This window comes from Staurois parvus, unplaced genomic scaffold, assembly GCF_062004578.1.
Source record: "Staurois parvus isolate SC_StPar_1 unplaced genomic scaffold, SC_StPar_1.0 ptg002062l, whole genome shotgun sequence".
Classification (NCBI taxonomy): domain Eukaryota; kingdom Metazoa; phylum Chordata; class Amphibia; order Anura; family Ranidae; genus Staurois; species Staurois parvus.
Window position 1 is genome coordinate 57,754 of NW_028319858.1, and position 15,820 is coordinate 73,573.

At 44.9% G+C, this 15,820-nt stretch overlaps 2 protein-coding genes across 2 annotated transcripts in view; both read left to right on the plus strand.

Annotated features, from left to right (window-relative positions):
- LOC149432887 (phosphatidylinositol 3,4,5-trisphosphate 5-phosphatase 2B-like) overlaps positions 1-8,910 on the plus strand; it is a 53,158-nt gene extending 44,248 nt beyond the window's left edge. The window contains exons 18-22 of the mRNA XM_089664830.1: positions 939-1,027; positions 2,966-3,044; positions 3,152-3,374; positions 7,340-7,366; positions 8,191-8,910. Coding sequence (XP_089520956.1) covers positions 939-1,027; positions 2,966-3,044; positions 3,152-3,374; positions 7,340-7,366; positions 8,191-8,392 — 620 coding nt within the window. The 3' untranslated portion in view covers positions 8,393-8,910. The remainder of the gene's footprint in view (positions 1-938; positions 1,028-2,965; positions 3,045-3,151; positions 3,375-7,339; positions 7,367-8,190) is intronic.
- A 3,605-nt stretch (positions 8,911-12,515) lies between these two features.
- LOC149432888 (phosphatidylinositol 3,4,5-trisphosphate 5-phosphatase 2-like) overlaps positions 12,516-15,820 on the plus strand; it is a 28,592-nt gene continuing 25,287 nt past the window's right edge. The window contains exon 1 of the mRNA XM_089664831.1: positions 12,516-12,532. Coding sequence (XP_089520957.1) covers positions 12,516-12,532 — 17 coding nt within the window. The remainder of the gene's footprint in view (positions 12,533-15,820) is intronic.

The window sequence follows — 15,820 nt, forward strand, 5'->3', positions numbered from 1 at the left end:
ATCATTGGTATCAGTGGGAGGAATAGTGCCCCATCATTGGTATCAGTGGGAGGAATAGTGCCCCATTGTTGGTATCAATGAAAAGAATTATGCCTCATTATTGGTGTCAGTAGAAGGAACAGTGCCCTTTCATAGGTGTCTGTGGGAGGAATAGTGCCCCATTGTTGGTGTCAGTGGACTATGTAATAGTGCCCAAGGGCCAGACAAAGAGAGGCAAAGGGCCTCATCTGGCCCCCATATCGCAGTTTGGAGACCACTGCCCTAGATGACCAAAAAGAGGACATTTTTTTTTGGATAGACCAGTGATGGGTGACAACCCCAGTCTGGTCTTTATTGATTATTATTAGCGATTGGTTATATATCGCCGGTCCTCATAGCTCCTCCAAGTGCTCCCATGGCGGTAATTACAGAGGAAATATGTATATCAGTCCCGTAAATTCACAGTCTCCTGAAAAGCAGCCCCATCGAGAGAAGAAAATCCTTTGCCCCGCACTATGCTGCAGGGAAGGACCACCATGCTCTGTGTGGAAGCAGAGGCCTTGCTGCAGAGGTCCAACCAACCCTTCAGTCACAGCTACAGCCTACAAATCGGCAAACGCTCATGACTCTGCTGATTGGAGCCATAGTTTGACATGGCCATGGACAATGATGAAAATGATGATTGGCCCAGCCGTGTCACATGGTATGAGTCACGCGCTCCATACCTGGAAGTACAGGGCATTTCTTTTGGCTCCTAGGTATCGAAGGGAAGTATATGGTAGGGTTGGGTGTGGGGTTCAAACCTGTTGACCTCCCCTGTTCCTGTGGTTTTTTTTGCACATCATACCGAGTAGAAGTGGAATTATGGGCTGCAAAGATCTCGTTCAAAATACCGAAGGCCCCCCTCGTATCTTTTCATTTGCTCGCTTACTTTTCTTCTCTTTCCTGGAATATTGTAGATGGTCTACAGAGTAATGTGAATAGTGCCCACAGTACGGAGGGATCTGCCTTTGTCAAGCTGGGATGGTCAGAGCAGGACTTACCCGAGGTGAGAAATAAAGAGTGCGAATAATACGCTACAGGGGCAAATGTTGGTGGACACCTGAACACCACACCTATAGGAGCTTGTTGGGCATCCCATCCCAAAACCATGGTCATTAATATGGCATTGCCCCCCCTCCCCACATGACCTTTACAATGGAGTTGTCCGCCTTTTTGCTCCCCTTGGCCACAACATCCTCCACCCATCTGGGAAGATTTTCCACGTCTGTAGGAATTTGTGCCCATTTGTGAGGTCGGGTTCTGATGTTGGATGAGAAGACCTAGGTCACCATTGGCATTCCCATTCATCCCAAAAGTGATCCGTAGGATTGAGGTTACGGCTTGTGCACATTCGCCAAAAAGAGCATTCAAACTGAGTTCATGATGTTGAATGAGAAGATCTGGCTTGCACTTGGCATTCCAATTCAACCCAAAGGTGCTCAGTAGGTTTGAAGTCATGGGACACAAGTTCCTCCACAGAAAACTGGTCAAGCCATGTCTTAATGGAGCTTGCTTGCAATTAGCTCTCTCTGATTCATCCCAAAGGTGTTCAGAAGTGCTAACGTCAGGGCTCTGTGCAGGACACTACTGTGGGTATTTGTGCCCATTCACCAAAAGAGCATTCAGGTTGAGGTCAGGTACTATTGTCGGATGAGAAGACCTGGTATCAACACATCAGGCCCAACGTTGGGCATTAAAAAAAAATGGCCTAGCTAACAATTGGCATTCCAGTTCATTCCAAAGGTGCTCATTAGGTTTGAAGTCAGAGCTCATGATGTTGAATGAGAAGATCTGGCTTGCACTTGGCATTCCAATTCAACCCAAAGGTGCTCAGTAGGTTTGAAGTCATGGGACACAAAAGTTCCTCCACAGAAAACTGGTCAAACCGTGTCTTTATGGAGCTTGCTTGCAATTAGCTCTCCCTGACTCATCCAAAAGGTGTTCAGAAGTGTTGACGTCAGGGCTCTGTGCAGGACACTCTGTGGGTATTTGTGCCCATTCACCAAAAGAGCATTCAGGTTGAGGTCAGGTACTGATGTTGGATGAGAAAACCTGGTATCAACACATCAGGCCCAACGTTGGGCACTAAAAAAAAATGGCCTGGCTAACAATTGACATTCCAGTTCATCCCAGAGGTGCTCAGTAGGTTTGAAGTCAGGGGACACGAGTTCCTCCACACCAAACTGGTCAAACCATGTCTTTATGGAGCTTGCTTGCAATTATTTCTTCCTAATTCATCCCAATGGTGTTCAGCAGGTTTGAGGTCACGGCTGTGTGCAGGACACTTGAGTTTCTCCAGGACCTCAGATTACTGAACACCATTGGAAACTTGATCCCAAAAGTGTTCAGTAGGATTGAGGGCAAGTACTGATGTTGGATGAGAAGACCAGATTCCAAAAGTAGGGTTGAGGTCAGGGCACTGTGCAGGACACAAAAGTTCCTCCATGACCTCAAAGCTACTGAGCACCTTTGGAATGAATTGGAACACCGATTGTGAGCCAGGTCTCATAGCAAAGGTGTTCCATAGGGTAAGGGCAGGTACTGATGTTGGGTGAGAAGACCTTATACCAAAAGTCTTCCAAAAAGTAGGGTTGAGGTCAGGGCAGGACACTCGAGTTCCTCAACACCAAACTGGTCAAACCATGTCTTTATGTAGCTGGCTTTGTACACAGAGGACAATCATGGGGGAACAGATAAGGGTCTTCACCAAACTGTTACCACAAGGATGGGAGAGCACAATTGTCTACAATGTCTTTGTATGATGGAGTACCAGGAGCCTTCACTGGAGACATCTGAACTCCATCATTTGGACTGGTGACTACATACTTCTGGCCATATACAGCAATGTGGGTTTGGTGGTCAGGTGTCTAGAATCGTTTGCCCTCATTGTGCATCTACCTGAAGCCGTATGTTTTACCTTACATAAGATTTGTATTCCTCACAGATAACATTGGTTGGTGGAGACACATTTACTGGACATTTGCTTCTTAGTATCCGACCAACGGATGGTGGAGAAACCTTTGGTATGAGTTTTGTTTTGACTTATGGATACACAAATCTTTGATCAGGAATATAGTGTGTTGGCGAACAACTTGTATTTGTCGTCTCATTTGATTTCAACTGTTTCTAGGCGAATGTTGTGTGTCGGTGCTCCCAGCCAACAGCAATACCGATCATCAGTTTCAAGTGTTTCTGTCCCAACGTGGAGAAGAAACGGGATCGTTGAGAGGCAAAGTAAGAGTGACCCAATATCCAAAAATGAACCCAGACAGGAGCCCCAGTATGATCAACAGAGAAGCTGAGAAAGGCAAGAATACTCGAGAATATACCGTATTAAAATTCTATACTCTATGGTCAAATGTTGGTGGACACCCAACCACCACACCTATCTGAGCTTGTTGCATGCCCCATTCCTAATAATATGGAGAGGCCCTCCCATACCCATTAATATGGAATTTCTCACCTCCCCCCATGGCCATTAAATTGACGTTGCCCCTCTCCCCCTACCATGGTCATTAATAGAGTTGCTCCTTTGTTACTATACCATCATCCACTTTTCTTTGAAGACTTTCCACAAGATTTTGGAGGGTGTCTGTAAGAACTTGTGTGAGGTCAGGTACTGATGTTGGATGAGAAGACATGGCTCGCCATCGGCATTCCAATTCATCCCAAAGGTGTTCAGTACGGTTGAGGTCGGGGCTTTGTCCAGGACACTCAAGTTCCTCCATGACCTTACATCTACTGAACACCTTTGGGATGAGAAGAACTCATCCCAGAGGGGTTCTGTTCTGTAGGGTTAAGGGCAGGTCCTGATGTTGGATGAGAAGACCTGATTCCAAAGGTCTTCCAAACATAGGGTTGAGGTTGGGGCTCTGTGCTGGACTCTTGAGTTCCTCCATGACCTCAAACCTACTTGAGCACCTTTCCACAAGATTTTGGAGGGTGTCTGTAAGAACTTGTGTGAGGTCAGGTACTGATGTTGGATGAGAAGACATGGCTCGCCATCGGCATTCCAATTCATCCCAAAGGTGTTCAGTACGGTTGAGGTCGGGGCTTTGTCCAGGACACTCAAGTTCCTCCATGACCTTACATCTACTGATCACCTTTGGGATGAGAAGAACTCATCCCAGAGGGGTTCTGTAGGGTTAAGGGCAGGTCCTGATGTTGGATGAGAAGACCTGATTCCAAAGGTCTTCCAAACGTAGGGTTGAGGTCGGGGCTCTGTGCTGAACTCTCGAGTTCTTCCATGACCTCAAACCTACTTGAGCACCTTTGGGGTGAGAAGACCTCATGCCAGAGGGGTTAAATGTAGGTCCTGATGTTGGATGAGAAGACCTGATTCCAAAGGTCTTCCAAACGTAGGGTTGAGGTCGGGACTCTGTGCTGAACTCTCAAGTTCCTCCATGACCTCAAACCTACTTGAGCACCTTTGGGGTGAGAAGACCTCATGCCAGAGGGGTTAAATGTAGGTCCTGATGTTGGATGAGAAGACCTGATTCCAAAGGTCTTCGAAACATAGGGTTGAGGTCGGGACTCTGTGCTGAACTCTCGAGTTCCTCCATGACCTCAAACCTACTTGGGCACCTTTGGGGTGAGGAGACCTCATGCCAGAGGTGTTCCATAGGGTTAAATGTAGGTACTGATGGTGGAGGGGAAGACCTTATACCAAAGGTCTTCCAAAAGAAGGGTTGAGGTCAGGGCTCTGTACAGAACACTGGAGTTCCTCCACACCAAACTGGTCCTCCATGTCTTTATGGAGCTGGCTTTGTACACGGGGGACAGTCATGGGGGGACAGAAAAGGGTCTTCACCAAACTGGTCCTCCATGTCTTTATGGAGCTGGCTTTGTACACGGGGGACAGTCATGGGGAACAGAAAAGGGTCTTCACCAAACTGCTACCACAAGGCTCGAAGACCACAATTGTCTCCAATGTCTTTGTATGATGGAGGATCACCAGGACCCTTCAATGGGGACACCTGACCTCCATCATTTACTCAGGTTTCTCCAGTGAAGGGTCCTGGTAATACCCCTTCATTCAAAGGCATTGGAGACAATTGGGCTCCTCCAACCTCGTGGGGGGGGGGGAGGTCACGTACCTTTTGACCATACAGTGTATAGAGATGGCAGCAAACAATGTAACAATTTAGCAAATCTGAATGTCATCTGTTTCCCTTTTATCCACAGGTATCGAAAATTCCACCAAGAAAACATGTTCTCCTGGTTCTCCTTGTGACTCTCCGGCATCGCGGCCCTCTAGACGTTCCGGCAGGTACGCCCCTCTCTCTCTGATGATGTCATAAAGCTCAAATATTTACATTTGTACAAGAGGTTCCAGGCACGGGGCTTTTCCTGATTTGTTTCTGGGGAATACATCGAACATAGTTCTATATCAAGTCAAATGTAGATGAGGAATTTCGGACCTTCAGGTGGAAACACTGGGGTGGATGATGAGGCACAAAAAGGCAAATTTCACCTGAACCTGTGATTTTTTTTTTTTTGGGGGGGAGGGGTAGTATTTGCTATCTACATTTTTAGATGCCGTTGAGCAACAAAACGCCATCAGGTTCACATGGCCACCATTAAAGTCCACCTCTGGACATGGTGGTCACCGGTTGGTGGGACGAGGCAGGAGAGGGCACCTTAAACTGGTAGTAAGGGCTGGTTTTTTGGTTCAAATAAAGTGTTCTACTTACCTGTGCGGTCCCTTACCTCCTCTTCTCTCTCTCCTCATTGGCTGGGACATTGGCTCCTGTCCATTGGAGGGAGTGGTTGGTGGGCTCAGGAGCGAGCACACAAGAGTTGCTGCTGGAGGGAGGGGTCAGGGCCCGAGAAGAGGAGGATCGGGGGCTGCTCTGTGCAAAACCATTACAGGGCCGGGAAGTGTGACATGTTTCTTTTTTTTTTTTTTTTTTAACCTTTGGTATCACATGAAATACTTCTAAAGGGATGCAGACCCTGCAACTTTCCTCATCAGAACACTGAGCCCGGGTTCACACCCGCATGGCGTTTTGTGATCTGTTGCGGGATGTCATTAACCCCTTGGCACCGGCGGAAAGGTCCCGATCTCCTCTTTCGATAGGGACCTTTCCCGATCATGTGACCACCGCGACAGCGAATCATGGTGGTCACATGACCCTAAAACCCCGCCCACAGTCTGGAGGCAGAGAGGGGAGAAATCCTCCGGAGGGGGGCAAATCCTCTGGAGGGGGGGGAGAAATTCTCGAGGGGGAAACCCTGGAGGGGGAGGGGGGGTTAAATGTTCTGGAGGGGGGGGGAACCTCCGGAGGAGGAGGGGGGTGAATCCTCTGGAGGGGGTAAATCCAGAGGGAGAGGGAGGTTAAATCCTCTGGAGGGGGGGAAGCTCCGGAGGGGGAGGGGGGGGTGAATCTTCTGGAGGGGGGGAAGCTCCAGAGGGGGAGGGGGGGTGAATCTTTGGAGGGGGGGGGAAATCCTCTGGAGGGGGGTAAATCCTCTGGAGGGTGGAGAAATCCTCTGGAGGGGGTAAATCCAGAGGGGGAGGGAGGTTAAATCCTCTGGAGGGAGTGAATCTTCTGGAGGGGGGGAGAAATCCTCTGGAGGAGGGGGGGAATCCTCTTGAGGGGGAAGGGGGGTAAATCCTCTAGAGGGGGGGAGAACCTCCGTAAGGGGAGGGGGCGTGAATCTTCTGGAGGGGGGGAGAAATCCTCTGGAGGGGGAGAAGGGAATCCTCCGGAGGGGGGGAAGGGAATTCTCTGGAGGGGAAGGGGGGGTAAATCTTCTGGGGGGGGGGGAGAAAACTGCGTACACACAGAAAATCGTACGTAAATTTCCATACGAGGAACGATCATCGATCGTTAGTGCGCAGCTTTTGAGAGCCGACCACGACAATTCCTGCGACAACATCCGAAGGGACGAGCGCGGACATTTTCTGGTACCACATCGGATCGAACGATTTTCATGTATTCAGTACAGAAGTCGTCCGAAAATACAACACAAACACCAGACATGGCGTTCCCAATTCTTTTCTTCCGCACGAGAATTCTGCGTTGCGTTACGTTTCTACATGCGCTGAGATGCGTTTTTTGTTTATTTTTTACTTTTTTATTCAACCCGCGATTCACAGCGTTTTGCAGAAACCCCGTACAGACCGTTCCGTTCCCTACGGGACCGCATCTCCGCGTTTTCACCCCGGGGCGTTGTTTGGAAAGGGGCGGGGACTTTTATGGAACGCAAAAAAGTTGTGTTTTTGGTTCTTTAGACTTCAATGGAAACGCTGCAGAAAAGCATGGAGGGAGTTTTTTTTATGTTTTTTTATGCATTTTTGCAAAAAAAAAAAAAGCGGCAAAAATGCATCAAAAACACATTAAAAACATGGCAAAAATGCATCAGAAATGTTTCAAGAACGCATTAAAAGTTGCAAAACGCGGCAAAAACACGATGCAAAACGCAATGCAGAAATGGCTGAAATGTAAATTGTGAGAACTGAGCCCAACACATTGACCCCCCCAGGGGGGGGATTTCTGTTAGGGGGGGATTGTGCTAGAAGAGATTGGGGGGATTTGTGTTGGGAGGAGGGACTTGGGGGAGGGGGGATTTGGGGGGGTTATGATGGGAGAGGGAATTGGGGTGGGTTGTGTAGTAGGGGGGGGATTTGTGATAGAGGAGGGGTTGGGGGAGGGGATGGGGGAGGGAATTATGTTTGGAAGGGACAGAGGGGGAATCTGCACTAGGGCAGTGGGATTGGGGGGGGGGGATTTCTGTTGAGGGGGAGGGATTGTGCTGGGGGGGGGGTTGTGCTAGAAGACGAGATTGGAGGGATTTGTGTTGGGAGGGGGGCTTGGGGGGGAATTTGTTGGGGGGGAATGGGGGGGTTTGTGCTAGGAGGGGGGATTTGGGGGGAGAGGACTTTTTGCTAGGGTGGAAAATTTGAGGGGGAGGAGGGTACGGGGGAGGGGTAAAGTAGCCTTTTTTTCGGGGGGGGGTGCAAGTAGCTGGCCTTGACTCTTTGGGCACATGATAGTCCAGCTGTGGCCCTGATGGTGGAGAATTGTTGCCCCCCCAGGACAGGACTACAGAGCACCTCCCCTTCTGGATAATATGGGGGGGGTCGGGTATAATTCTGACCTTCAAGGGGAACTCCGAGGAAAGAACAAACAGTTGCCTCTTTTTTTATTTGAATTGTCTTTATTGTTCCAGACGACGTCCCGCCAGCATCTGTTGCGGCAGTTACAGCAACGCGGAATATTTCCTCTTCGAGGGTCTGAGCTCCGCCTCCACGCCGATATCCCCCAGACCGCGCTCAGCGACGGCGGGTGGCGAGCAGACGACGGAACGCAGGGAGGCGACGTTCAGGACCGAATCCCCGCAGGGTTCCAGGAACACCCCCAAGTGAGGTGTCATGGCGGGGGAGGGGGAACCCGTCTATAAAGCGCAACTCAAGATTTCCAACAAAAAGAAAAAAAAATTGAAATAAAATCGTTCAGAACCTCCGAAACGAACAAAAATCGCATTTGCTGAATGACCCGCCCCCTTTCTGGCGCTGCGTTCCCTCCTGCTGCTCCTCCAGAGTTCATTGACTTTGGACACTTCCAGTGAGCCCAGGTCATCATGGGCACACCCCCAACCCCACCCCCATCCCTGGACGGTGCGATCGTTGTCAGCGGCCCCTCCTTCCCCGGAGAAGAGGAAGAAGATCAACCAATCAGCATCGGTGGGCGGAGCTTGGAACCCCCAATTCAAAAAAAGATTCTGGAAACGGTCGGCTTGATGGACTCCATGTGACCACGGAATGTAAAATCCTTCCACGACACCCAACACGTGATAGACACGCCACGGTCACGCATGCTACGCACGCAGGCTCTCCATCACGCTGGAAATTCTCAGTATGATTAAAAAAAAAAAAATTCTTAATTCGTTGAAATGATTCTTTGATTTTTTTTTTTTTACACTTTTAATTAAATAAATAATTATACAGGAATAAAATGATACAAAATATAAATAATTATAGAGGAATAAAATGATACAAAATATAAATAAATATGGAGGAATAAAATGATACAAAACATAAAATAATTATAGAGGAATAAAATGATACAAAATATAAATAATTATAGGGGAATAAAATGATACAAAATATAAATAAATATGGAGGAATAAAATGATACAAAACATAAAATAATTAGCGTATCAATAAAATGATACAAAATAAATTAATGGAAGAATAAAATAATACAAATAATTAGTGGATCAATAAAATGATGCAAAATACAATTAGCAGATCAATAAAATGATTCAAAATATAATTAATGGATAAATAAAATGATAAAAAATATAAATATTCAGCGGATCAAAAAAATTATATAAAATATAATTCGTGGATCAATAAAATGATACAAAATATAAATAAGTAGGGGATCAGAAAAATTATATAAAATATAATTAACAGATCAATAAAATTATACAAAATATAAATAATTAGGGGATCAGAAAAATTATATAAAATATAATTAACAGATCAATAAAATTATACAAAATATAAATCATTAGCAGCTCTATAAAATGATACAAAATATAATTATGGATGAATAAAATGATAGAAAATATGAAAAATTAGGGGATCAATAAAATGATACAAAATATAATTAGGGGATCAATAAAATGATACAAAATATAATTAATGGATGAATAAAATGATACAAAATATAAATAATCAGCAGATCAATAAAATGATACAAAATATAATTATTGGCTCAATAAAATGATGCAAAATATAATTAGTGAATCAATAAAATGCTACAAAATATAAATAATTAGTGGATCAATAAAATGATGCAAAATACAATTAGCAGATCAATAAAATGATACAAAATATAATTAGTGGATCAATAAAATTATTCAAAATATAATTAACGGATAAATAAAATGATACAAAAGATAAATATTTAGCAGATCAATAAAATGATACAAAATACAATTAGTGGATCAATAAAATTATTCAAAATCTAATTAACGGATAAATAAAATGATACAAAAGATAAATATTTAGCAGATCAATAAAATGATACAAAATATAAATAATTAGCGGATCAATAAAATGATTCAAAATATAATTAACGGATAAATAAAATGATACAAAATATAAATGTTTAGAGGATCAATAAAATGATATAAAATATAATTAGTAGATCAATAAAATGATACATAATATAAATAATTAGGGGATCAATAAAATGATATAAAATATAATTAGTAGATCAATAAAATGATACAAAATATAATTATTGGCTCAATAAAATGATGCAAAATATAATTAGCGGATGAATAAAATTATACAAAATATAATTAATGGATCAATAAAATGATAAAAAATATAAATAATCAGTGGATCAATAAAATGATGCAAAATACAATTAGCAGATCAATAAAATGATACAAAATATAATTAATGGATGAATAAAATGATACAAAATACAATTAGTGGATCAATAAAATTATTCAAAATATAATTAATGGATAAATAAAATTATACAAAAGATAAATATTTAGCAGATCAATAAAATGATATAAAATATAATTAGTGGATCAATAAAATGATACAAAATATAAATAATTAGGGGATCAATAAAATGATACAAAATATAATTAGAGGATCAATAAAATGACACAAATTATAAATAATTAGGGGATCAATAAAATGATACAAAATATAATTAGAGGATCAATAAAATGATACAAAATATAAATAATTAGGGGATCAATAAAATAATATAAAATATAATTAGTAGATCAATAAAATGATACAAAATATAAATAATTAGGGGATCAATAAAATAATATAAAATATAATTAACAGATCAATAAAATAATACAAAATAAAAATAATTAGCGGATCAATAAAATGATTCAAAATATAATTAATGGATAAATTAAATGATACAAAAGATAAATATTTAGCGGATCAATAAAATTATATAAAATATAATTAGTAGATCAATAAAATGATACAAAATATAAATAATTAGGGGATCAATAAAATTTATATCAAATATAATTAGTAGATCAATAAAATGATTCAAAATATAATTAATTTTGTCCAAAGAATAGCTGGGCTTGTAATGTACAAAAAAGAAAAAAAAGTTATTTGTGTGTATCTGTGTGTTTAATAAAGTTATACAAAAAGTAATGTGCCGCTCTCCGTTCATGTCCAAATAAGGAAATGTTACAGAAAAGATCGATTTCCGAAGTTTATACTTTTCATCTTTATTGTTCCGTTTCATCTTGTGTTCCTAAACCCGGAGCAAGTGGCAGTCCCGGGGGCCGTGTTCTGGGGGTCTTCACATGTGCACAGCTAACACTGTACCAGGGGCGGACATGGTAACATTGTACTACTTTGGTCATAGTGAAATATGAAAAAAAAATCTTAAAAAAAACGAAAAAAAATGTAATAAAAAATTAATAAAAATAATTAAAAAAAAAAAAAAAATATATATATATATATATTTTTATTCATACTGTCACCAGTCAGTGTCCCTGATCACCGCCATGCCAGTTATATGATGACGCTGTACTGCACTGGTGACAATATGTAAAAAAAAAATTGTGAAAATAATTTCTTTAATTTTTTCATTTTCCGAAAAATTATGACAAAAAAATACAACTTCATAAAACTCGCCATTCCTCTTATGAAGTACGTCGGACTGTCTACTCTGCAAAAAGGGGTCATTTGGGGGATATCTGTACTATTCTGACATTTGGGGGATATCTGTACTAAATCTGTAATAAATTTTAAAATCAAATTTTGTCATAAATTTCTGCCAGAATGTATTCTGTGACATGTCTTTGCTACAAAAAACCCCAATAAGTGTAAATTAATTGGTTTACGTGAAAGTTATAGCGTTTACAAATGGCGGGAAAGATACTGGGATTTAAAAAATGTTTTTATACTAATAATGGCGGCAATCAGTGACTTATAGGGTTAGGGATAGGGTTAGGATATGAAATGACTCCTCCTCCTTCTACAAAGTTACAATGTACAGTCTGATCACTGGCGGAGGAGACTGAGAAATGACTCCTCCTCCTTCTACAAAGTTTCAATGTACAGTCTGATCACTGGGGGAGGAGACTGAGGAAATGACTCCTCCTCCTTCTACAATGTTACAATGTACAGTCTGATCACTGGGGGAGGAGACTGAGGAAATGACTCCTCCTCCTTCTACAAAGTTACAATGTACAGTCTGATCCCCGGGGGAGGAGACTGAGGAAATGACTCCTCCGCCTTCTACAAAGTTACAATGTACAGTCTGATCCCCGGGGGAGGAGACTGAGGAAATGACTCCTCCTCTTTCTACAAAGTTACAATGTATAGCCTGATCCCTGGGGGAGCGGAAACTGAGGACATCTAGTGGCAGAACAAGTACTACAGCTAAATCACTGGAATGATGTATTTCTTTGAGCTTCAGGATCCCCCGACCTACAAATGATCGTTTTTCTGTTTTCTCCCCCAGATTGGAGTCAGTATGGCGGACGGTTCCAAGTAAGATTTCCACATTACAATGATGGGAGATCCGGAATCCAAATCTGCGGATTTCTCTGTCCTGCTTCTCCCCGTCCCTGACATCCGAAGGACTGCATGTGTCCTGACAGCCCCGGGGATCACTCACACCAAGAACATGTCAGGGAATAGCGCCCTCCACTGGAAGGAACACCAATGTGCCGGGTGCAGGGCTGGGCTGAGGGGTAGGCAGACGAGGCGACCGCCATGGGTGCAAGAAAAGGGGGCAGGGCATGCTGATCAGGTGGGACACAGCTCATTGGGTGCACTTTGGCACAATTGTACCCGGCTGATGCCGGTGGAAGTTGGAAATCACTGTGTAGATACCACTACTACACAGCTACTACACCTCTACACTACTACTACACTGCTACTACATCTCTACTACACCTCTACACAGCTACTACACCTCTGCACTACTACTACACCTCTACACTACTATTACACTGCTACTACACCTCTGCACAGCTATTACACCTCTGCACTACTACTACACTGCTACTACACCTCTGCACTGCTACTACACCTCTGCACTACTACTACACCTCTGCACCACTACTACACCTCTGCACCACTACTAGACTGCTACTACACCTCTACACTACTACTACACCTCTACACTACTACTTCTATACCTCTGCACCACTACTACACTGCTACTACACCTCTACACTACTACTACACAGCTACTACACCTCTACACTACTACTACTACACCTCCACACTACTACTACACTGCTACTACACCTCTACACTACTACTACACAGCTACTACACCTCTACACTACTACTACTACACCTCCACACTACTACTACACAGCTACTACACCTCTACACTACTACTACTACACCTCTACACTACTACTACACAGCTACTACACCTCTACACCACTAGTACACTGCTACTACACCTCTACACTACTACTACACAGCTACTACACCTCTACACCACTAGTACATTGCTACTACAGTGCTCTCCTCTAGCTTCTGGGTCCTATACTGAGCCTCTGCTGTGCTGCATTATGAAGACAGGAGGTCAGCCGCTCAGCATGGACCCCATTCTGGTAACACTTGGATCAGGTGGAGAGTTCAACCTCATTGCCCCGCCTCTCCGCCTCTCCACCTCCCCACCGCCCCGCCTCTCCACCGCCCCGCCTCTCCACCTCTCCACCGCCCCGCCTCTCTAGCTCCCCACCGCCCCGCCTCTCCACCTCCCCACCTCTCCACCGCCCCGCCTCTCTACCTCCCCACCGCCCCGCCTCTCCACCTCTCCACCACCCCGCCTCTCCACCTCTCCATTGACCCGCCTCTCCACCTCCCCACCTCTCCACCGCCCCGCCTCCCCACCTCCCCACCTCTCCGCCTCTCCACCGCCCCGCCTCTCCACTTATCCGCCTCTCCCCACTGCCCCGCCTCTCCACCTCCCCACCGCCCCGCCTCTCCACCGCCCCACCTCTCTACCTCCCTACTGCCCCGCCTCTCTACCTCCCCACCTCTCTGCCTCTCCACCGCCCCGCCTCTCTCCCAACATGACTTACAGTGCGACTTTTGAGTGAAACTCCAAAGCCACTTTCAGGGAATGCTGGGTAATCTTCCTGTCATGTCGGATCCAAATCACATCGATATAGATGGAGGAGGCGACTTCCAATAAAGTCTATGGGCACAAGTGGGATGGAAGTCGCCTCCAAGTGGCTCAGGAACCTTTACTAAAGCGACTTCAGAGACGACTCTCATTGACTAACATGGGATTTCACATCATGCGACTTGGGGGTCTCACATGTCATGAGATTTGAGGGTCCCACAAGTCGGATCCCAAGTGTGAACCGAGCCCGAGTGGGACCTATTTATTCATGGGTTGAGGTACATTGGCAGCAAACTGAGAACGTATGAAAACGCACGTGTTAGAGTGCATGCATCGTGGTGTGAGTGATCCCGGACATGGGGATTGTCTAAAGACCTTGATTCACGATGGGCACCCCGTCTGCACCCCTGAGGACAGTACACACGGGTTACCCAGGTGGCCCTTACATTAGATCTACACCACTTCCTGTCTATATACGCTTCGTAGTCCCTGGATAGTAAACCGTTCCTTGTGTCACCAACATCCTCAACCTTCTAGCAGTAGGCACAGACTCATGAAACGTGAAGATCGTCCACACATACAAATTCCAGATTGGCTCACTCATCGTTTTATTGTTTATCGATTATTTTCTTTTAGAGTCTTCAAGAAGACCAGTCCTGATGGCAAGGTGAGAACCCGTCCTGGTCCCCTTTTTACATATGTAATTATCAGAACGAGTAAAAAAAAAATACAAAACCGAACTGCAGCCTGAAGCTCGGGTGTTAATATGTGTGAAGGTTCATCTCTGTGGTCCTACCTGCATGGCCAGATGTACGTGACCCATCTCCTAATGATGGAGGTCAGGTGTCTCCAGTGATGGGTCCCGGTAATACTCCATCATACAAAGACATTGGAGACAGTTGTGCTCTTCCAGCCTTGTGGTAACAGTTCGGTGAAGACCCTTTTCTGTCCCCCCATGACTGTCCCCCCGTGTACAAAGCCAACTCCATAAAGACATGGAGGACCAGTTTGGTGTGGAGGAACTCCAGTGTCCTATACAGAGCCCTGACCTCAACCCTACTTTTGGAAGACCTTTTGTATAAGGTCTTCTCATTCAAGATCAGGACCTGGAGGGATTGGCAGAGAGGGGTGGAGGGCACTGAGTGGAGGCCGGTGGAGGGATTGGCAGAGGGGGGTGGAGGACACTGAATGGAGGCCAGTGGAGGGATTGGCAGAGGGGGGTGGAGGACACTGAATGGAGGCCAGTGGAGGGATTGGCAGAGAGGGGTGGAGGACACTGAATGGAGGCCAGTGGAGGGATTGGCAGAGAGGGGTGGAGGACACTGAATGGAGGCCGGTGGAGGGATTGGCAGAGAGGGATGGAGGACACTGAGTGGAGGCCAGTGGAGGGATTGGCAGAGAGGTCAAGGAGTAGGAGCACTGAGTAGTGGCCATTAGCTTTGGCGGTTAGCAGGTCGTTGGAGAGTTTGAGTAAGGCAGTTTCGGTGGGGTGTGGGGCGGTTTCGTTGGGGTGTAGGGGGGTTTTTGTGGAGTGTAGGGGACGGAAGCCGGACTGTAGGGGATCGAGGAGGTTGTTGTCGTTGAGGTGGGCGCTCAGGCGGGTGTAGACGAGGCGCTCAAGGAGTTTGGATGTAAATGGGAGCAGGGAGATGGGTCTGAGGTTGTTCGGGTCATTGGGGTCCAGGGAG